Source organism: Tachysurus vachellii, chromosome 4, assembly GCF_030014155.1.
Source record: "Tachysurus vachellii isolate PV-2020 chromosome 4, HZAU_Pvac_v1, whole genome shotgun sequence".
NCBI lineage: Eukaryota > Metazoa > Chordata > Actinopteri > Siluriformes > Bagridae > Tachysurus > Tachysurus vachellii.
In genome coordinates, this window is record NC_083463.1 from 18,029,855 (window position 1) to 18,053,909 (window position 24,055).

The window sequence follows — 24,055 nt, forward strand, 5'->3', positions numbered from 1 at the left end:
AATTGTATCCCATCCATAACACAAACCTTAAGCTTAACTGCATACTGTGGTGTGAAAAAGTGTTGTCCCCCTTCCTGATTTTTTTTATTTTTTGCACGTTTGTCACACTTTAATGTTTCAGGTCATCAAACAAATTTAAATATTAGTCACAGATAACACAAGTAAACACAACCTGCAGTTTTTGAATGAAGGTTTTTATTATTAAGGGAAAACAAAATCCAAACCAACATGGCCAAGTGTGAAAAAGTGTTTACCATAACATAACTTTACTGTGGTTTATCACACCTGAGTTCAATTTCTCTAGCCACATGCAGACCTGATTACTGCCACACCTGTTCACAATCAAGAAATCACTTAAATAAGACCTGACTGACAAAGTGAAGTAGACCAAAAGATCCTCAAAAGCTGAGATCCAAAGAAATTCAGGAACAAATTAGAAAGAAAGTAAATGAGATCTATCAGTCTGTCTAAAGCTTTGGGACTCCAGCAAACCACAGTGAGAGCCATTATCCACAAATGGCAAAAACATGGAACAGTGGTGAAGCTTTCCAGGAGTGACCGGCCGACGAAAATTACCCCAAGAGCCAACGACGACTCATCCAAGATATCACAAAAGACCCCACAACAACATCCAAAGAACTGCAGGCCTCACTTGCCTCAGTTCAGGTCAGTGTTCATGACTCTACCAAAAGAAAGAGACTGGTCAAAAATGGCCTGCATGGCAGAGTTCCAAGATAAAAACCGAAAACATCTTGATGATCCCCGTTTGAAGGCTTTTGGGAAAATACTCTGTTGACTGACGAGACACAACACCTTGAACTTTTTGGAAGGTGTGTGTCCCATTACATCTGGCGTAAAAGTAACACTGCATTATAGAAAAAAGAACATCATACCAACAGTAAAACTATGGTGGTGGGAGTGTGATGGTCTGGGGCTGTTTTGCTGCTTCAGGACCTGGAAGACATGCTGTGATCCTGAAGGACATTGTGCGGCCATCTGTTCGTGACCTCGAGCTGAAGCGAACTTCGGTTCTGCAGCAGGACAATGATACAAAACACACCAGCAAGTCCACCTCTGAATGGCTGAAGAAAAACAAAATAAAGACTTTGGAGTGGCTTAGTCAACGTCCTGACCTGAATCCTACTGAGATGCTGTGGCATGACCTTAAAAAGGCGGTTCATGCTTGAAAACCCTCCAATGTGACTAAATTACAACAATTCTGCAAAGATGAGTGGACCAAAATTCCTCCACAGCGCTGTAACAGACTCATTGCAAGTCATCGCAAACGCTTGATTACAGTTCTTGCTGCTAAGGGTGGTCCAACCAGTTATTAGGTTTAGGGGCAAGCACTTTTTCACACAGGACCATGTAGGTTTGGATTTTGTTTTCCCTTAATAATAAAAACCTGCATTTAAAAAAATCAGGAAGGGGGCCAACACTTTTTCACACCACTGTACATAACAGAGTAATTTGCATGTGTGAAAGGTGGTGTTTGTGTACATTAACAGACAACAAAATCCTCATCCTCTTTGGTTTGACATTGATTACAAACATCATTTGTGTGTTCTCCTTTTTTTTTACAGAGCCTATAACCAAGGACACATGAGCTTTTATGCAAGCTGGTTTTGCTGGTCCTCTGGTCCTATTTTACTATGAAACCCCTAATACATAATAAGGAACACTTGTTGTTTGTGTCTGATTTCAGCACTACAGCATTCATTCGCCCCCATGGGTGCTCTTTCGACAATAGATATTTTTAGGGGTAAAATATGAACAGTGTATTTTTTTCTCAGAAACAGATGAGCCGGTGTACAGATGCTGTTCGCCATTTTGGCCGAGGTCAGTGGGCCGTGGCGCAGGAGGGAGGAACACGCTTTGCAGGCCAGTGAAGGGTTAATATCAGATCCAGCCTTCGGCACACTGAAAAAAAAAAACCCGCCGCGAAATCAGCTCCACGGATTTACCGCTGGACTTGTTGATTTGTTCCTCTTCCTATAAAAAAGAGGAATCGGCGGTTTGTTGTAGCGAGCAGACAAATATGTCCAGACTGAAAGATAGCGATCCTCCACATGGGCTTTATTTTATACTAGACATGGGAATAAAGCAGTGACGCTCCTCTTGTGTTCATCTTCATTTATGGGCTTTTCCATCATTCTGAGCCTTCAGCTACTGAGGTATGTTTGTGATGAATCTCTAGGCATTCTTCTTCTTCTTCTTCTTCTTCTTCTTCTTCTTCTTATTATTATTATTATTATTATTATTATTATTATTGTTGTTGTTGTTGTTGTTGTTATTAGCTGTTACCAATACAGAACAATAATCCCCAAACATACGTACAAATCAAATCCCTACTGTTTCCGCCTTTAGCATTAGTCTACTTTAAATAAAGAACATTTGTTTACGTGCTCACTTTGGTTTGATCGACATCCTGATTTCTCTCTAAACAATGCATTTGAATAAAAAGAGCATAATCAAGAAACGTGTTTTAAACTGATGGCTGACTGATCGATGCCACTCAAAAAACTGGATTGTGTGCTGGATCATTTACGCAACCGAATTTCTTAGTGGATTTAGCAAAAGTATACAAATGTGTTGCATGGTGCTTTTCTCCTGTTTTTATAGGCAGTGCAGACCGGGCTGCGGCTGCGCTGCGTCTGCGCTGTGGCTGCGCTGCGGTTGCGCTTTTGGACAGCTGCTGACTATTTAACAACAGAAAATTGCTTCTGCAATGTTATGTTTCTCCTAAAACATTCAGTAGCAAAAACCCACCAGCCTTTCTACACATAGGTTACCGAATATGAACATGTGCATGTCCTCAGAGGAGACGGATGTTTTTATTACCAAAAATCAACACGTGTCCTGAGCAGCTGCCTTCTCTAATATGTTATTACCACATGCTCTGGTTATTATAACTTCCTGCACATAATTAAAAGCACAAGTTGTACAGTACTGCTCGGATTTATGAGTCATTTCATCCTCGTGCCCGTTACGCGCATTATTCCATCTAGACGCGTTCCTTGCTGTCACTACTGTGAGTGCACGTGCACTTCTAGTTCGCCTGGAAATCCCTGATTATTTGTTGCTATTAAACGTGTACTAACTGTGTGACTTGTTTCTTGTTTTGATTCTAGCCATGGATGAACGCGGTTCCTACATCGAGAGGTAACGCAGGTTCTGCGGCCCGCCTGGAGTAAACCATAGCCTAGGAAACTGCGGCCGAATCAAAAACAATGGAGAGATCTGCCATGATCAGTAAAACAGGCTCTCGCTCTGCGGCCTCTCTACCCCCGGAGCCGGTGGACATTATCAGGAGCATGTCGTGTTACCGGCGTGTGCGTCTAAACGTGGGCGGTCTGCCGCACGAGGTGCTTTGGCGCACACTAGAGCGCCTGCCGCGCACGCGCCTGGGCAAACTTCGCGCGTGCACAACACACGAAGCGCTCATGGATATTTGCGACGACTATAACCTGGACGAGAACGAGTACTTCTTCGACCGGCATCCGGGCGCGTTCACGTCCATCCTGAACTTTTATCGCACGGGAAAGTTGCACATGATGGAAGAGATGTGCGCGCTGTCGTTCAGCCAGGAGCTCGACTACTGGGGCGTTGACGAGATCTACCTAGAGTCGTGCTGCCAGGCGCGGTACCACCAGAAAAAGGAGCAGATGAATGAGGAGCTACGGCGTGAGGCTGACACACTGAAGGAGCGTGAGGGCGATGAGTTGGATAATGCGTGCTGCTCGGAGAAGCGCAAGAAACTGTGGGACCTACTGGAGAAGCCTGGATCTTCTGTAGCAGCCAAGGTAGCTATAAGAGAGGGAGCCTATTAAAAGAGTAAACGTGTATATGTCTGTGTAGGAATTAACATCAGACTGACACACGCACACACGCACACACACGCACACACGCACACACACACACAGACACACACAGTTCCAATGCCTTACACTTGAACACTGCTCAGCTGATGACCTGCCTAATTGTAGTTGAAGTCTTGATATGAATTACGGCTGAGAGTTTTGTTTTATTTTTTCTTTTCTTTCAAGGCACTTGTATCCAATTATGTCATTTCCTAATACCATTAGGCCTGATTCTATGTCAAATCATGCTCTCTGCCAAGGTAAAATCGCAACGTCCACATATCTGTTGGACAGTTGGCACATTTATAGCCTGCCAATTAGCTTAAAAGGGCAAATAAAAAAGTGCAATTCTCATTACTCCTGTTGTAGAGGAAATCAAGTCACAGTTCTCTGTCAGTGGAATTAATTTATAGTGTATTTTTCCTGTAAATAGTGAAAAAATTGAATGGGAATTCTGCAGCTTGATCCATTTGAGCAATGGCTACCAGTGTTTTTTTGGCTGTTTTAAGTTAGTTTGGAAACAGGATCATTTTGTTACAGCACATATGATCCACTCATTTTATTGTCACACATAAGAACTTAATATGTTACACTAAAAATGTACTTGGAAATACATATATTTTAAAATGGTCAGCACTCCCTGGTGTGTAGCAAAATCATTTACAATGGGGTGGGGTTTTCATGGTGACTGTGGGGGTTGGAATATGGGACAACATACTAACCTACATCCAGAGAAAATTATATAATATAGCTGCCCTGTCTGTGTAGGGCATTAGTAGGATCCCCATTTAACAAGAAATACATACAGCTAAGCAACATTTGTTTTTAAGCTAATAAGGTACAAAAAAATCATAGCTAACACATGACCCTACACAGAACCCTACATGTAACACATAACCCCACTGGGTTATGTGTCATATGTAGTAATGTGGTAACCAAGTTGTGAAGGTGATGGACTACTGATTGCTTCAATTGCTTAATTGTCTAAAGTGAAATGTAAATGTAAGTCGCTCTGGATTAGGGTGTCTGCCAAATAGCATAAATGTTATGAAGAATGCTAGACTTAGAAATTCAAAAGACAATGGTATATAATGGTATATAGACAATGGTATATAATAATGTACATAGAAAATCTAGTTTTATGCCTCCAAATAATGAATATTGTTACTAAAGAAGTTTGATCAATATATGCTTTCCTGTTTGTTCACTGTGGTCACCAGGGTGAGAAAATAGTATCCTTCTGTGTTAGTTTGATAAATGTTTTTGTGCTAAATTTGCTAAACTTAACAACAACAACAACAACAAAAATAATAATAATAATTAATAATAAGAGGAAGAAGAATTGACTTACAATGGGTGGAGCTATGTGGGGGCCCTAGTGTAGTTACACCCATTAAGCCTTCTCTGTAGAGTTTCTTTTTGTGATATCTATTAATGTCAACTTTTTTAAACTAATTTATATCAATATACATGTAGGGGGACCTCTTCAGTCCACTGGCCATGTTTAATTTATGAAACATAGGGTACCAGGACATCAAGAGGGCTGTGATTCAATAGTGGACAGAGACAGAAGTGGAGTCTGGGGATTTATAGGACACAGCGGTGCTCCAAGCTCTTCATGTAATACAGTAGCATTGAATGACATCATAACCTAGTGTCAATAATGCATGAGTTGTGGTTAGTCCCTGGGGACTCAGGTTAACCTCATAACAAACATCTTGCTCATAATACTGTCATTATGCATGAATTAGTTAGTTAATCATCCCAGTTACTCTAAAATGCAGTTATGGAACTTCCAATGTCATGATAGATCATGATTGTGTTTGGGTTTTGTATATGTGTGCATTGCAAAATGTTTACATAATAGAGAAACAAGAAATGATCAAAGACAGCATTACAGCTGCTTAGTAAGAAACTGTATAGAAATAGGTTAATGTTTCGAATGGGAATTTAATTATATTTATATTAAAATCTAATCTATTCTGTCTAGTCTCTGTTCTTTTTTTAAGGGCAATAAAAGATAAGTAAAGATAAGTTTTATCTGTGATTTGCATGAAAAATTCAAATCGGTTAATTCAAAACTGCAGGTGATTAGTCAACACTGGGCTTCTTTCTCAGCTACACTAAAAAGAACGATCAATGTAACAGATGGGTGACTTTGCTTTTGTTGTTAGAACTTTTCCTGGCTCTTAGTACTTCTTCCAATTCCCTTCATACACTCTGTGTCCTAGTCTCCCTCCTTCTAGTCTTTTACTCGGCACCTCCTGCTAAATGTCAGGGAAATGTCACATTAATTATCTTTCATGAGACTTCATGTCCCATTTTGTTTTTCCCTTTCCACCTTCTTTCTGTCCTGTCCATATTCAGACCAGCTCTGTCTACATCTGCCTCCAATCACATTTTGCTGCATGGCTCCACCACACAATGTGATTACAGCTCTGACCACTGGCTATCTCTGCAAATTGCTGTCAGCTCATATTTCAACAGCGCACAAATGTTTTTTCTTCTGTACATGACAGAATCTTGACCATTAATGGACACTATTAAAGTTTTTGCTGGAGAGTAGCAATATTGTGGTTTTCATTAGGGCAAACTAATACAATGCATACTGTATGCATATAATTGTATATGTTAACTTCTGTGAGTGTTGAATAAATGTCAGGGCCAATCAGGAGCTGGCCCTTCCTGTACTAGCAAACTGTCTGGCTCCACTAGGGAGTGTAATTGTAGAATTGGAATCTCTTGGTAACAATATCATTTAAGCAAAAGAGCCCATTTGCACTTGCCAGTTTTCCACATCACTTGTAGATCCCGCTTTCACAGACATCTGCACTGTCCTGATTGCACCATTGTAGAGTTCCGGTAGCTGAATCTCTGTCAGCAGGCTAACTGTGAATAAGCCAACTTGAAGTATTTATGTGCATGGTGTAGAGTGTCATCCAGCCTTGTGCTGGTTTGATTATTGACATACCTGTCTGTCTTATTATTGTGCGAGTAGAGTTACATGTTGAGAGCGAACCCAGTTTTAATTCCACCTTGTTGATGTGTTCTGCACCCAAACCAGTGGGGAGAGATTGGAAGTGTTTGCCTTAGTGTCCCCTCTGCCCCCTGCCAACATACTGATCCCCATTCTGACCCAACCCATCCCCCTGTATGCTGCTATAAAGACAAATACCAATTGCATCCCCATCCTGATTACAGTCAGAAAAAATTAAGCTGGCTTTATTCAATATTTCATATCAAATAGCTTTGCTTCATGGACCAGGACAAATAAATAGAGACAGATGATAAATTATGGTGTATTATCTAATTAAAAATGCTAACTGCAATGTTTGATTTGCAGACTTTTTATTATTATTGATCGGAAAATCTTCCAGCTTCTAGTTTCAGTCACACCACTTAAGGATTGAATCATAATATCATAATGCCTTTCACCTGCCTATTTAATTCACAAGTCACAAGAGTTTGTTTTTTTAATCAAAGCCAGTGTTGTGCAATATAAAACCTTTTATACATTCCAACTACTAGCTTTAGAGACTCATCTCTAAAAAATAGGGTTTTAAAATCTAATTGCTACGTATATTAATTGCATTCATTGCATTACACTCACCAAACTTTATCAGGAATACTTTACTAATAGCCTTTACTAAGAGCCCCTTTGCTCCTAGAATAGTTTCAATTCTTCATGGATTCCAAAATATGTTGAAAACTTTCCCCTGCTATTTTGGTCCATATTGACATGATTGCATTAGGCAATTTCTGTAATTTTTCAAGTGCACTTTCATGCTGCAAATCCACCATTCTATGACATCCCAAATGTGTGCTATTGTATTCAGAGCCTGAATAACAACACTGAAGTTATTGTTATGTTCATGAAACCACTTTTCACACAAGAAAAGTTGGGTTCATGGACTCATGCTGTTTGCACCAAATTCTGACCCCAGCAGGCTACTGTATGTGATTCATCAAATCAGGTTTTTCAAGTCTTGTTTTACTAGAGTGTTCAGTTTTGGTGAGAGTGTGCTCACTGCAGGTTCAGCTTTCTGTTCTTGGCAAATACAGATGTTTTAAAATGGTCAGCACTCACAGGTGTGTAGCAAAATCATTTACATTGGGGTAGCCAGGTTTGGTGTTTTGATGGTGACTGTTGGGGTTGGAATATGGGACAAAATACTAACCTACATCCAGAGAAAATTATATAATATAGCTGCCCTGTCTGTGCATACTGTACGCACGAAGTTCTGACCCCAGCAGCTATGTGATTAAACAAATCAGGTTTTTTAAGTCTTGTTTTACTAGAGTGTCCAGTTTTGGTGAGTGTGCGCCTAATGCAGCTTCAGCGTTTTGTTCTTGGCTAAGAGAAGTGGAACCCAATGTGGTCTTCTGCTGCTGTAGTCCATCCACCTCAGAGTTCTTTGTATTATGCATTCTGAGATGCTTTGTTGTTCACAATAATTTGACAGACTGATTACCTTAATTACTGCTATGTTCTGTCAGCTTGAACCAGTCTGGCTATTCTTCATTGATCTCTAATTTCAGCAAGGCATTTCCATCCACGGAGCTGCAGTTCACTGGATGTTATTCTTTATTGCAGTGTTCCGAGTAAACTCTATAGACTGTTTTGCATGAAAATCCATGGAGATCAGCATTTATAGAAATACTTAAACCAGCCCCTTTATTGAAACAGAGAAGCACTGAGTGTTGATACTGCCAAGATGAAAATTAAATGTGCTGAAAAGTGCTGATACTGTTCTTTACTGAGGATGAGAATCACTCAGCATTCTGATACTGCACTTTACTGATGGTGACACTACTCAAAGTGCTGATATGGTACTCTGTTGAGGGTAATAGCCACTCAGAGTATTGATATTGTATTCTCATGCATTAGAGGCTTTATCATGGTCTTCTAGCATCAAATCTGCCTTTGTATATATAGTATAACACTCAATATCTTTTCATCTATTTTTTCAACACACTGGAAAGAGAAGAATGTTAAACTGGATGATTGGGCAACCCACAAAGAATCAGGAAGTGACAGCACTGCTTTTGATACTCAGCCAGGAAATAAGTAAATCACCCTGGCTGTTGAGAAAGAATAGAAGTAGAACTATTATCCATGATAATATATCATATATAAATTACAAATACAACAGTGCTGCATTGGGTAGCATTGGTGCCTCATAGCTCTAAGGTCCAGGGTTTGATATTGACCTCAGGTTACTGTCTGAGTGGTGTATTGTATGGGTTAGTGTGGGTTTTCTCCAGGTTTTCACCGTTTTTCTGCTGGTTTCTTCCCACTGTCTCAAAAACAGGTTGACAGATTGGCTAAGCTAAATTGCATCTACAGTAGGTGTGAATGGGTGTAAGTGGTGCTCTGAGAGGTGCTGCGTGAAATTTGCTGACTTCAGATCCAAGGTGAGCCTGACCATAATAAAGCAGTTACTGAAAGTGAGTGAACATGTCATTAAATGTGATTTAAGCACTGACATCTGACATACATTGCTTAGTCCTTTGGTGCAAAATACACAGTGTTTTATGAATTATCTAATGCTTCTGGATGGCATTATCTAATGCTTTTGGAAGGCATGAAGCATGTTATTGTACAATTAAATTTAATCATCTCCCTTCAGCACCTCATTTGTGTCATTGGGCTAGTAAAGTGAATTTCAATAGACTTCACCTGAACAGTCTATTCAATTAAGCGTCTAATACTTAGTAGATACTTACTAGTATTATTTAGGTAAGATGAACTGGCTGTTTGAGAGCAATTGAAATAAGGTAAATACTGTGTAGCTGTGACAGATAGACTTATGAATAAAACACTGATGAATGGAAGAGCACCAAAGGCCGTATATGTGTGTTTGCCTGTGAAAACTATTCAGATGCCACTGTGACTGAATGTGGCAAATAGCCAAAAACGTTATTAAACGTGTAATGTAATGAGCACACCACGCATTTGGCAACTTAGGGGCCAATTTAACAAAGAAGGCTGGAAAAAATGGTCAGCCTAACTAAAGACACATTAAAAGTTAAATGTGATTTCCTTATGAAGTGAAGGTAATGTTTTGATCAAGCTGCTGTTTATATGGCATATAAAATTGTACAGAAAAAAGATCAGTGTTTACACCTTACTCCATACTCCAGAAAATACATCTTTCTAATCTGTGTTCCCTGTACAACAAAATGGTGGACCTTTATGCTTTTTATATTATTAAGGGGACTCATACAGATCAACCAAGAAAACCTCAGTCACAAAGGACCTTAATTTAAAGTGGTTGTCCAGGGGCACAAAACACTGTTTTATTGTGTAACACAATCCCTTTAAACATCATGCAGCTTTAGGAGACTCTGTACATTGAGAAATTTATAGGTTTTGTACCTGTACAGAAAAACTAAAATATGCTTGCCTGGTGATTACACCACAAAGAGATGAGACTGGTGAAACAACGCTAGAGATACATCATTGCTTCGTTGATACTGTCTAGAGTGTTTAATAGCAATAGAACGTTGTAGAAATTCAAGAACAATAACTATTGTTTATTACTAAGATCAAGAACCTTTGTCCAGCCAAGAAGGCAGCCTACTGAAGTGAAAAAATTATCAACATCTCACCAACTGCAGAAGTTACATCCACCTCTACCCTGCTGTAAATCAACAACTGCCTGATGACCTGAACAAGTTTTACTGTTATGTAAGACTCAATTTGTTATAACCAGACTTAATACATTAACTTTATATGTGGTTGGGATGAATGGAAAAAGAGAAACTGTAGTACACAGAAATTCATGTAATCGTGTCATAATGTCCTCATGTGCAGAGTTTTGAAAGGCCACCAAGTATGCATAGTTTGTTTGTAAGCATATATACCATTGTGTAGTTACTGGGATTTTATACAAATAGGAATTGAAAGGGCTGCAATTATTTAGCAGTTGCGTCAACATAGCTTGCCATTGCCAGACATTATTGGTAATCTCTAGAGAAGTCTGCATTGTGAAAGCATCCTCCAGTAGAGTTTTTATATACTGTATGATTAATTGTGTTAAGGGTAAATCAACAAGCCATAAATCTAAGTCTGCCCTGTCTTTTGTTTTTTCTCAAGTGCACTACCACACACCATCAGTACGAATTTAACTTAGCTAGAGCAGTGCCACCCCTATCACTGATCTAACATATCTAAGCAATTAGGAATGGTCTTAAATGGTGTACACTGCTCATAATCAAATACGTTGTTGTTAAGTTCAAAGGTGGAGAATTATCTTGGTATTTACCCGAGATTTTAATATGCTTGGGGGTGTATGGTGGATGAGGGATAAAATATTATAATTTTTTTTTACAGATATTTTGAGTATGACTGATATTGAGCAGATATTATGGATAACATATACTAAGACTATGTTTTACGTCTCACCCATTACCTCAACTCGACTATACTGGGGCCTTTTCTCAGCTCTCTTATTTGTTAGTTTACTTGTCCCACAGAGAGATTCCTGTATATGATAATACAACGGCATTTTGCAGTTCCTCATATTGTTAACTACAATGGTGGTTTCACAAAGAATTCATTTTTAGGGTTTAAATACTGTGATTACTATGTCTGCATATGCATTGTGTTCCGACCTCATGCATTCATATTTCATTCCCTCTGATTTTATGTTTAGCCACCTTATAGAACAGGATATAATCATGCATCTAGAAAAAATGAGCCAAATAGAAGTGGGTTGCAGTAGAAAAAATGTCTATTATGTATTAGAGTATTTATTGAAAAAGAAGGGATATGTACTTATAACTTGTGCTTTCATGATTGAAACCAAGGTAGCCATTAAATTTTCATTCAGGTCTAGTGGAGTTTTTCCACACAGCACATGGATTTGTGATGAAGCAACATTAGTTTGTAAAGCATTAAAAATGCTTTACAAAGCATATGTTGCCCTCTTTAATGCAAATAGGACACTCTACTTACTGTTACACAGGAGGCAACCAGATGAGATAAAGCTTCAGCTATTATTTAATGGGGGAAGGCACCTGAAGGCCCGCAATGAAGAATGCTTGTGCAACTGTTTTTTTTACCCCTTTATTGTGCTTTCCAAAGCACAGAAATAGCTGCAGATGTTCCATACCGCTATAAAAAATGTTCTGGTAAGTTTTCCCAGCAGTAAACCATGCATTACCCCTGTGCATAGACAATGTGCCACCTACACTTTTGGGGTAGACAAAGGAAGGGATCCTTCCAGTTGACCCTGCACAAGCTCCAAACAATGGCCACTGTTTCTCACATAAGGTGAATATTTTCCACTTGTCTGCACAGAACTACAAGATTTGCTGAACCCTTTCTGTACCTGCCAGTATGTAGGGGTTGCTCCCAGAAGCTGGCACTATAATTTTAAGGTGTGTGGTCTACAGTACTATGCCTTTAATCTGGAATGCAGTCATGGTCTTTGAGGGTGTCATGATTCAGCCCGGACTTTTGGCCATGTGCTGTTGTTGTTGTCACGTGTCTGCCCCGCCTTCGTCTGCTCCTCCCTGTCACCACACCTGCTCCTCATTGTCATCATTGTCTTAATTGTATTTAAGTTAGCCGCGTTGCGTGTACCCCTTGTCATGTCTAGTGTCTGTTAAATGTCGTCAGTTGTATTGTTTCATTTATCGTCATTTTTGTCTATGTCTTCTTTATTTATTAAACCCCCTTCATTTGAAGCTATCCTGCGTACGGGTCTGTCTCCTTCCATCCCGGTTTGTGACAGAGGGCCTATCGGGAATATTAACAGTTTGGTATTAGAAATTGTTTAAACAGAATGGAGCAATTGACATACTGGTTACATAGTCTGTTGGATATGCTTGTTTTTTGGACATTTGTGTGTCGATGCATCCTGGCTCAAAGTATTTGTCTTTGGGCCTTAACCACATCAGAGAGTGAGTCTATTACCAAAAAGATCAACTTCTGTTTTCACCTTAGCTGAATTACAATAAGTAGGCAGCTCTTTAGACAGATGATTATCTGTCCATGCTTCCTAACTTTGCTTGCTCTTTTTTGCCCCCTTGATAGTTGATGTAAAACATTTCCGTGATGCTTATTTGCTCTATTATGTGTAATTCCCCTTATGAGTTCCTGAAATTTATGCAAAACATTATGTGGATCAAGATATGTGGATCAAGATACACAGTTCCAGTACTAGAGTTGCAAATTATAGCATCGTGCCCAGGCATATAAAGAAGGCATATGGGTGATATTTGGCCCCTTGTAATTTCATAACTCTCATCTATAATAGAGAATGTTTAATTAATCATAAATTAATAAAAGCTAATGACGGGCTTTTCTGAAGTCCAGCGATCATTACATGTTTAGTAATAATTGCCTTTAATTTATTTTTGAAAAAGTACTAATGACCTAAATAGATTTTAAGAATTCATTCTGTTTACATTTAACACATGGATAGTGTTATAAACAATGACATTATATACTGTTCATTATAAACATTAATGGGTGATGTGTGGCCATTAGCAATTTCTTGACTGCATCTATAATTGAGATGGCTTTGTGCTTCAGGACAAAGGCACTTTGCCATTGAACAGTCTGCAAAGATGTCTAGTGATTCTTTTTGTGGGTACCTTTAAGTTGTATCATTTCTTCCTGCCTGATGAGGACATTTGTCTGGCTAAACACCTGTTTTTTAAACTGCCTACCCAGCAGCCAATTGTACAGATAAAGGACTATACAAAGATCCTGCTAAGCAGCAGCTCTAATTCAATTCACACACACTTTCTAAAACCATATTTGATAACTTGAAAGCAAAGCATACATCACTGTATTGTTGTGGAAGTAAAGAATTGTCCAGTATCACACAGTTAAAATTTTTCCTTCTCCCTAGTGTTGCTGCCAATCATGTTTGTTTGCATTGCTGTATATTCAATATGCATATAAAATATATAAGCATTTGTTTTAACATCATTTGTATTATTAGATACAGAATAAAATCTCTTAGAGTTTAACCGGGTATCCTGGTTTCTTTTGGGATTGCTTTTAGTAGAGGCTGAATGCCAAAAGTCAGTTTTCCCATGTTGTGTGGTGTCTCATAGTGGTCAACTATCTATTTTTACATAGCAGTCCAGGAAACACACTTTGAATGCAAAAGTGCAACATTTTGTTTATCCTCTAATGCAGTGGTCTTCATTATTTTTTCATGTGAGCCACACTGATAGGACAAAGTCTATAGGAGAGCCACTTTCACCGCAAAGTATGCCAAGTTATTCAGTCTTAAATAGCTTATCTGCTTAAATACAATGTACAATATTGCAATACAATAATTATTCAAGTTGCGGATGATGCATGCTCCCCATCAGTTACCTCTTTTGTCACTGTCACATTGCTTTGTTGCTGTTCATTTTGTGCAGAAATTTTTTTGATAAGAAATCGATCCATTTTTTAGTCCGTGCGTACAGTAAACACCAGGTGTTAACTAGCATGAAACACAAACTAGCTTCTGGCAGGCCGCCAAAAACTGGCTATTGCGCAGAACGCAGTGAGTCAGTGACGAGTCAAATAATATATACAAATATATATTATTATTTGTAATAGAGCACATTCGTTTTACTATGCTTCCCTGATTGTTTTTAATGTTATTTAAATGAAAAAAAATTTTAACCACATGATCCTATCATCGTATTATTTACTGCCATGCGAGCCGCATATTAAAGCTTGGCGAGCCGCAGGAGGCTCGCGAGCCGCGCAATGAGTAACACTGCTCTAATGAGCTCTGTGACATGAATGCTGTAAACCTCTTTCAATGGGACTCCCTAACTTTTCTTCAGGGACTGTTAGACAGTCACTGTCTTCACATAAAGGTCTTTATGAAGCATATCATTGCATAATAAATAGTATCTCTCTAGGGCCTCATAAACTTATTACACTCTTTCTGAATGTGAGTCATCTCTCTCTGCCACAATTCCCCAAGAGCCTTGTCTGGGATCTCCCACTTTTTCTAGAATGCATTAAGGTCTTTGTTTCAAAGTCTATTATAAAGATACTGATTTGAAATGGGTGGTTCTGAAAATTACAGCAAAAAGCAAGAGGACCTGATTCTCTACGAATAAGCTCATATGGCCTGGGTTGTTGGGCAGATGATGCTACGGTGACCTTGTACCATTACATGCTTTTCTATGGGCATTATCCGTAGCACATCATGGGAAAACTGGATGTGATGCAGGATGTTATTACACAAAACCTGTTCAGCATTATAATTACTTGGAATACTCTGAGATAGAAATAAATCTTTCTCAGCCTTTACTTTACCCCATTGTATGTATATTTTATTACTTATAACCTGGTTGTGCTATTGTTCTTGGCTTTACAAAAGCACAAAATAATAATCTTAAGCTGTTTGGTTAAGAGCAACTAATAAGATTTGGATCCCAAAGACTGATCCTTATTTTTAAAGTATTTTTTCACTGAAATAGACAGAGAATTTTGCCACCGGCCATCATGTCAGTCTAAGCTACGGCATGTGTGAACTGCAAAAGATTTGACAGATGGTTTTTTTGACTGTTTACAAACTGAATCTATTAGACTTATGCCCAAGTCACTATGGCACATAACCAACAATGTGATCACAGCAGTCCATTCACCGTGTAGACAGACAGTTTTACCGATATACTTGTTTGATCTTTTTACAAACCCTAGGCAAGGTTGGAAAATAAACCTTTTATATACTCAGTTCCTGCCTGGTGTAATGAAAAGTGGATCAATTTCGTCTGATTGTATTTTTTCTAGTTTCCGCAATGCTGTGCTGTGTCTTTCATCCCCTCTCTCTTCATTCCCCATTGACTCTGCGCTTCATTCATGTTTTCACTAAATAGAAAACAATGTGGTTTTTTTTGGAATAAAATAAAGATGTGTTTTTAATGGGAAACAAATTAGGCAAACAAGAGTTTACCTGAGCAGGGCGTACAGTGATCACTAATGTGTCCGAAAAAATGCACATATATTTGATAATCTTTTGATTGAGTATACATACAACAGAAATTCCAAAAGGTTTGAGAGTAAGTGTATGTATGAATGCCTTGTAAATACATGCACCTTTAATCGCAGCAAACCCATTCACCTCCACCATTGACATCCAAGTCATGTTGCCATGGTGAACAACACTGGTTTCCTTGGTGACAGCTTGTGTTTCAGTGCTGAAATAAGAGTGCGTAGCGTGTGCTGAGTCTGTAATGTGATTTCAGTGTTTTTGGAGCCATGAAGTGTGGCCAAAGATTCAAATTCATTAGCCTTATTGCTGAAAAATGTATTTATTTAATGAATAACATTTGCAAGTATAAATGGGCAAATAATAGTCAATATATCTATTGCTACAGTAGAGTCAAAAGTAGTACGCAACTACATTTCAAGGTTATGTTCAAGGAATTGTTCATAAATGAATTCAGTGGAGCCCATATAGCAGGAGTTGAATTAATGGCCAAAAAACATTAATTTAATTATAACCCAGAATAAAGTACACTTACTTTGTCTACAATTAAAAGTGTCTTGTTATAATAGTGTTTTATCCCGATCACTTTGCTTTTTTATCACTTTACTCTTAAAATGAGTACACTGTACACAAAGGTTTATATTCTATCATTTAATGATTCTGCTTTTCCCACTTTTATTACTTTTGCATTACAATATTTGTTTGTGACCAGAGCACAACAGTTGGGTTTTGTTTTGACCTTGCTAAAAAAAAAGTGTTGCTTCACAGTTGTTGATGAAGTTATGAATACATATTGTCACACTTGTAAGAAAGGAGAAGTAAGTGTGCATGAATTCATTCATTCATTCATCTTCTACCGCTTATTCGAACTACTTCGGGTCACGGGGAGCCTGTGCCTATCTCAGGCATCATTGGGCATCAAGGCAGGATACACCCTGGACGGAGTGCCAACCCATCGCAGGGCACAAACACACACACTCATTCACTCACGCAGTCACACACTAGGGACAATTTTCCAGAGATGTGTGCATGAATTACTATAAAATATTTTTACAGTACAATTTCATTTGAATATTTTAGAATGCTATATGTTTTGGGTTTAATACCACTCCTGCTTATGTTGCCTACACACACACTTCCATGTCTGCAATGCTAAATAGCCTGTCATCAGTGTCACCATAGCAACAGTGTCGTATGCTTGGACGCACAGCTGTCTCTACCAAGATTAGCTTTTGTGCCTGTAGGTTTAGGATGATATTTACATCTGAAACACTTTGTATGTTGTTGGCGTGTGTGTGTTCTTTGTGATTACATTTTTTTAGAGTGAATGAGACATGTTTCTGTCACCGACATCTCTGTACAATTCAACAGACAAACACTAACACAAACCACAGATGGTTCTGTGCCATCTGACACTCAGCATATATAATTCATTAATTAGCTTTATTAATAATTATGACAAGTTAAGGTCTATGTAAGGACAAGTATAAGAAAAGTGTACGCCTGCCTAGAGCTCTAGACTACTGTTGTTTCATTGGCTATACTATAAATAGCTCTGTAACTGTCTGGATGGGTTTAAATATAGACACTAAGACAGGATTCTCCCCTAGCACTCAACCACATGAATAATATATGAGAGAATGTGGCTATGCCATTTAGGTCACCTGGCTCTGTGTGTGTGTGTGTGTGTGTGTGTGTGTGTGTGTGTGTGTGTGTGTGTGTGTGTGTGTGTGTGTGTCAGCTGCATTTTGGTTCATGTATTAAGGGCTGCTAAAACATAGCTGAAAGGGGTTGTGTGTGTGTAGGGGCTTATTTTCCAGCCATTCATTGGGGCTTGAATGTGAAGACTTGATTATATTGACATTCACAAGGTTTTGTGTAGTCGCACGGTCTTGTGAGTAACATGCGTGTATGTGTTATCAGTCGACTACTGTGGAAAATGAGTAAAACATGGACTTCATCGGTAACCATGGAGACAGTGTCAGTACTGAACGACTTGTAAGCAGGTTCAGAAACAGTCTGCTCAAATCTCAACACGCACTATCTGTTCAGCACAGTAGTTACATTCCCATGCATTTACAATTTATATATTTTACTGATGCTTTTATCCAATCTGCAGCTTACAGCTGAAACTTACAGCTGAGATAGTGAGCAGGTGAGTATGTAACTGCCATACATGTCAAAGCTGAACCTTCTATCTGAAAAAAGTACATAGCAAATGATGTCAATGTATTTATGGACATTATCTGTTAGCTCTATTAAGTTAAAATAATATTAATTACTCAATCAGTTAAACTCTGAACATTTCTTGCATCATAATGAATTCTATCAATCTAAATTTGAGAGGTGGTAGTAGGATTGATGGCAACAGGCTACTCCCAAATGTTATTATAGTGTAAAAGGATGATACATGTTGATCCCTTGGTGGTTCTGAAGGTGAGAACTGAAATAAGAAATGTGAGACAGCTGCTGTTCAAGCACAGTCTTTCAAATTCCACTCTCTAAAGATCAAGGAATGCAGCTCTAAAGAAAATGGAGAATCGGATATAATAACGAAATACAGAGGACCAGAGGGATGATAGAATCTGGAAAGAAAGAAATATCCATGAACTTACAAGCCATTCCATGCTTAGGCCTTATGTTGAGTATAGTCATGGTTGCTATGGAGACACATATGCGGCAGTGTGGTCAAGGTCAAAGGAAGATTTCTTAGAGAAATTGCCAAAGGTGAGGGGAAGACTTTTCAGCAAGTACACACAAACACATATGTTGGTTTTGCTATTTTTGTAAGGAGATACACACACACACACACACACACACACACACACACACACACACACACACACCAGCTATGTACATTAAAAAATAATGCTTATAGATTTTTGTTACTAAACAATCCGAATTTAAAGATTCCATATAGTAATCAACTATAATACGTTTGTTGTAATAAAATACAAAAGAAAATACAAAATGTTAATATAAAGGAAATTAACTGTGAAACAGAGGTCAACAGGATCTTAATTCACATCTGCCATGGTGGCATGGCAACAGTGCCCCACTTCTCTGTTTGGTGGTGGCTAAGAGCTAGCTAGCTTTCTTCTCAGTGTGTTAGTTGGAAAACATTTTTCAACAATGAGTGGAAATTATGCAATAGTTTCAACTATGAGCAGCAGAAATTATGCAATAGTTTTTTATGTTGCTTGAGGGTCTTCTTGTTCTAGTTACTCTTAGCTATTACCTACAGACCTTCAGATATGTGCTTATGCCTCTCTTTGTGATTGTGTGCCCATTTATTCAGAACCCACCATAACTGCAAAAAAATTCTAGACACTGTACATTTATAAACTGTGGGTTTTACCTAACAGACTGTATTAAGGTACAATGTACATACAAATTACAGCCATCAATTGTTGTGTCTACCTTTATTCTTCTCACCAAATTGTAAAGAAAGGAGTTGAAAACAGTATTGTTACTAATCTAATTTATAGCGTGTCTTATTATTCTACCAATATTACTTTACTTATCAATCAAATTTTCAAGCAGAAATAAAATTAGAGTCCCAAACACACATTACATACTAAATGTATGTGGACCTTCCTAACACTGGAGCCCTGTAATAATTTACTTTAAATCTATGTAACTTACTGATATTTCCTTGGTTGGTATAAAGGTTTGGTCCATTGCATTTGTCAATCTGCACACACACGCTGTAACTAGACAACTGAAGACTGAAAAACATTATTTTGCATGCTCAAATCCTTTATATCCTTCTTGGCAAATTGAACCAATCTGGCAATTTCCCTCTGATTTCTCTATCAAGTCATTATCACAGAGCTAATTGTAATCTCAGAGATCACACTTTTTCCCTTCAAATGTTTTATGTGTACATTACCTGAAGCTCTTGAATGATTAGATCACTGCATAAACGAGTAGGTACACAGGTGTTCCTGATAAAGTGGACAGTGAGTATATAAAATCTAGTAAAAGATTTGTACAAAAATCTAGTTGTAAACCTCAGGAATTATTAAATAACAATAATCCTTTAAATGAATTTCACACTATTTGTGTTTTCTGATCTTTCTCATTTTCAGATATTGGCCATCATCTCCATATTGTTTATTGTGCTGTCTACCATCGCTCTGTCTCTCAACACACTTCCAGAACTGCAAGACATAGATGATTTTGGGCAGAGCACAGACAACCCTCAACTGGCCCATGTTGAGGCAGTTTGCATTGCCTGGTTTACCATGGAGTATCTCCTTCGCTTTCTTTCTGCACCCAATAAATGGAAGTTTTTTAAAGGTCCACTAAATGTCATTGACCTGTTGGCTATCCTTCCATACTATGTGACCATCTTCCTCACAGAGTCCAACAAAAGCGTACTGCAGTTCCAGAATGTGCGCAGAGTGGTGCAGATATTTCGTATTATGCGGATTTTGCGAATCTTAAAATTAGCTCGTCACTCTACTGGGCTGCAGTCGCTCGGCTTCACGTTGCGCCGCAGTTACAACGAACTTGGCCTGCTAATCCTCTTTTTAGCAATGGGCATCATGATCTTCTCAAGTTTGGTCTTCTTTGCTGAAAAGGATGAAGATGACACAAAGTTCAAGAGCATACCTGCTTCCTTTTGGTGGGCTACTATTACAATGACTACCGTGGGATACGGAGACATTTATCCAAAGACATTGTTAGGCAAGATAGTTGGTGGTCTCTGCTGTATTGCTGGAGTGCTGGTCATTGCGCTCCCTATCCCTATTATTGTAAACAACTTCTCTGAGTTCTATAAGGAGCAGAAAAGACAAGAGAAAGCAGTTAAGAGACGTGAGGCTTTAGAACGAGCCAAGCGCAATGGCAGCATAGTGTCTATGAATGTTAGGGATGCTTTTAGCCGTGGTGCAGAGCTTCTGGATGTGGTGGTGATGGAGAAGGGTGAAAAGATTCAAGATAACCATCTCTCACCTAGTCGCTGGAAATGGTCATCCAAGAGAGCGGCATCTGACACCAGCTCCAATCACTCATTCAATCAAGAACAGGGCTCCCCAAGCAAAACCAGGGCCTCCAGCCCTCAGAGGCTCAATCCACAGAAATTAGAGGAAGTGTACAACCAGATGTCTAAGACACAGTCACAACCTAACCTCAACACCAAAGACAGGAGTTCATTCCGAGCAGGTAGAAGAAGGGATGATATTGAGCTAGGTACCTTACCAGGAACAGGAGTTGGGGGTCATGAAGGAGTGGTGGATATGAAAAGTCTGTCAAGCATTGACAGCTACATCAGCTGTGCCACAGATTTCCAAGAAAACACACGATTCCCTTACAGTCCAGCAGTGGGCTTGTCCCTCCCAGAGAGCTCTCATTTTTCACACAGTTCTGGATTATCTGGAAGGGTCAGGGCTAATCCAAGCCTTCAGCCCACAATTGAACATGAATCCATGCTTACACCACCATGCTCTGCTGCAAAGCCACCTGACATAGAACTTCATGGTGGAAACCTTCTGAAAACACCTTCTCTTAGAGTGAATCATAACAGTAATGTGGATTCAAGTTCAGCTGTTGGCCTTTTATCAGACAGTTCTGCTCTTTCAGATCACTCACTGATAAGTCCAGAAGTATCCATCTACACTACAGCTAGCAGCAGGACTCCACCGAAGACACCAGAGGGAGTTGCCCTCACACCTACTGTTTTCACATTTCATGATGCCTCTATCAACAGGTACATTGATGCTGATACAGATGATGAAGAACATCTCAGAGAAAGCAGTCCATCAGACTGTCTGCTTGGAAGTCTGAGCACCAAGCCTCACCTACATATCGGCTACCAGAGGGGTACCAACCACTTGGAGGCTGCACAGAGGCTGTTAGGTCAGAACTGTCGCTTTCCATTGGGAAGCAATTCAAGTGGAAGTCATGATAATCATTTAGCATTAGGTGTTTTACATAGATATAGAGGGGAAAGGGGACGTTCCAACACCTTTGATGAAAGCCTCTGAGACGAGAGCATTCAGTGACTACAGAGAAAAAAGAGCATGGTGGGAGGCAAAGGAAATGGAAATAATAAACATAAATGGTCAGTGCAGTGTCCACAGATGTACCACAACCCATATCTCTCCTTGTCTCTACCAATTTTTTGTCAATGTCAATGTAAACTGAAACAAATGTGTCTATTGTCAGAATCTGACATAATTAGTTTTGTACAGTCAGTTTGGGATGGAAAATTCAAAACTGAACAGATAGAGCAGGTCTGTAAAGTAAAGGCAAGGACAGTCACTGCCAAATTCTCTAGCTATTGTCCAGAGCCCACTTTTAAGATTAGGCTTTAGATCAAGGTCAGGTTATAGCCTGTTTATGAGTGCAACGCAATCCCTCTCCCTGTTAAGAAACTAGCCTTATTTGATTGCAGGTATGAATGTCTGAATGTCTACAATGCCTGAGTGGGAGTGTATTTATGGGTTCATTGTGAGGAGAGTTGTCCTTGTGGTTACATTTGATGATTTACATTTCTGCACACATTCTCAAAGTTATACACATACAGTGTATCTGATTTATTTTTATATAGACATGGACATTGTAGAAATCTAGAAATTGTACCATTCTATTATGTTAGGTCAGTCAATTGTATACCATAAAGGTCATTCACACTGTGGGGATGCAAGCTTATTTAAGGTATGGCTATTTTTTCATTCTTATTTTTCATTTCTTATTTTATTTAGCATATCACCTGGCAATTATGACAATTATGATAAATTATGTTTTCATAAAGAAGACTGGCACAAAAGTAGCATTTTCAGTTGCTATCAATGTTACTATGTTTATGTTTTCATATCGTCTATTAGAAACCAATATATAGTACAAAATCTACTTCAACATGCACTGTATGGTTTGTGTATGTGGACACCTGACAGTTTTACCCATTTGTGGGCCTTCCACAAACTGTTGCTACACAGAGGTCTAGAATGTTTTTCTATGCTGTTGCATTAAGATTTCAGTTTAATAGAACTATGGAGTCTAGCTCAAACCTGGTCCAGCATGACAATGCCCCTATGCACTAAACAAGGTCTATAAGGACATGGTGTACCAAGGCTTGTGTGAAAGAACTTGAGTGGTCTGAGCTCAATCCCTCTGATCACATTAGGAATTGGATTGACCTCATTAATGTTTTTGAGGCTAAATGGGCACAAACTACAAATGTCACACTCTAAAATCTAGCAAAAGAGTGAAGAAGATTTCCAGAAAACAATATTGTATATTGTTATAACAGCTGATGTACAACATGTACAAAAAGCAAATATGGGTGTGATGACCAGGTGTCCACATACTTATAACCATATAGTATATATATATAACACATTGTTACCATTAAAATATCTATAACAGAATGATCACATGCAATTTCAAACATAGCATGAACATAAAAGTTGAGGTACATGGATTCTCTACTGAATTTCCCTGTCCATGCAGAAAGGATTCTCAGGTATGTATAACATGTATTAATAATAGCAACATCAGTTGATATGGTAACCACTTGCTACTGTCAGTGTGTAAACAGACTTTAGAGATGGGTACTTTATATAAACTCAAGCTCTCTCAAATTCTAGAGAAACATATGGAGGAAATGGAAGAACTTTAGGGAATTTGCATCTGCATTTGCATAAAGTTCTTCCATTTCCTCCATATGTTTCTCTAGAATTTGAGAGAGCTTAAGTTTATATAAACTCACCATACATATATATATATATATATATATATATATATATATATATATATATATATATATATATATATATATATATATATATATATTCTTCCAGCTGGTGTTTTGATAACGGTAGCAATCTAACATTTTCATATAGGTGTTCTCCTATAGGCGTTAAAGTGGCTTGAGATACCGTTTAGATTATTTTTTTTGTCATCAAAAAATTCAGTAGTGTCCACACCCATCCGAGTGTAAGTCATTCATTGTAGGATAAAGGTGATCACTAAGAATACATTTGCAGTGACAGTTCCCTCTAAGGAGACAAATGGACCCAGACCATACCAGCAAAATGCCTTTACAGCAGACCAGAGCTACTGGTTTCCATTTATTTGTTATCCATCTGTACTTCAATTATATTACTTTTAGTACAGAATAGTTTGTTTTTTTGTTTGGTTGTCGGATAGTCAGATAGTCTCTGTTTAATGTTTCTATTGTAAGGTTAACTGGAAATATCTTCGTATGTAGTCCATGATTATTGG

General features: G+C 38.6%; 1 protein-coding gene across 1 annotated transcript; it reads left to right on the plus strand.

Annotated features, from left to right (window-relative positions):
• Positions 1–224: 224 nt before the first annotated feature.
• Positions 225–23,171, plus strand: kcnb1 (potassium voltage-gated channel, Shab-related subfamily, member 1). Its single transcript, XM_060868136.1, has 3 exons — positions 225–2,174; positions 3,132–3,803; positions 19,915–23,171. The coding sequence occupies exons 2-3, from the start codon at positions 3,231–3,233 to the stop codon at positions 21,811–21,813; spliced, it is 2,472 nt and encodes an 823-aa protein (XP_060724119.1). The 5' UTR covers positions 225–2,174; positions 3,132–3,230; the 3' UTR covers positions 21,814–23,171.
• The last annotated feature ends 884 nt before the right edge of the window (positions 23,172–24,055 follow it).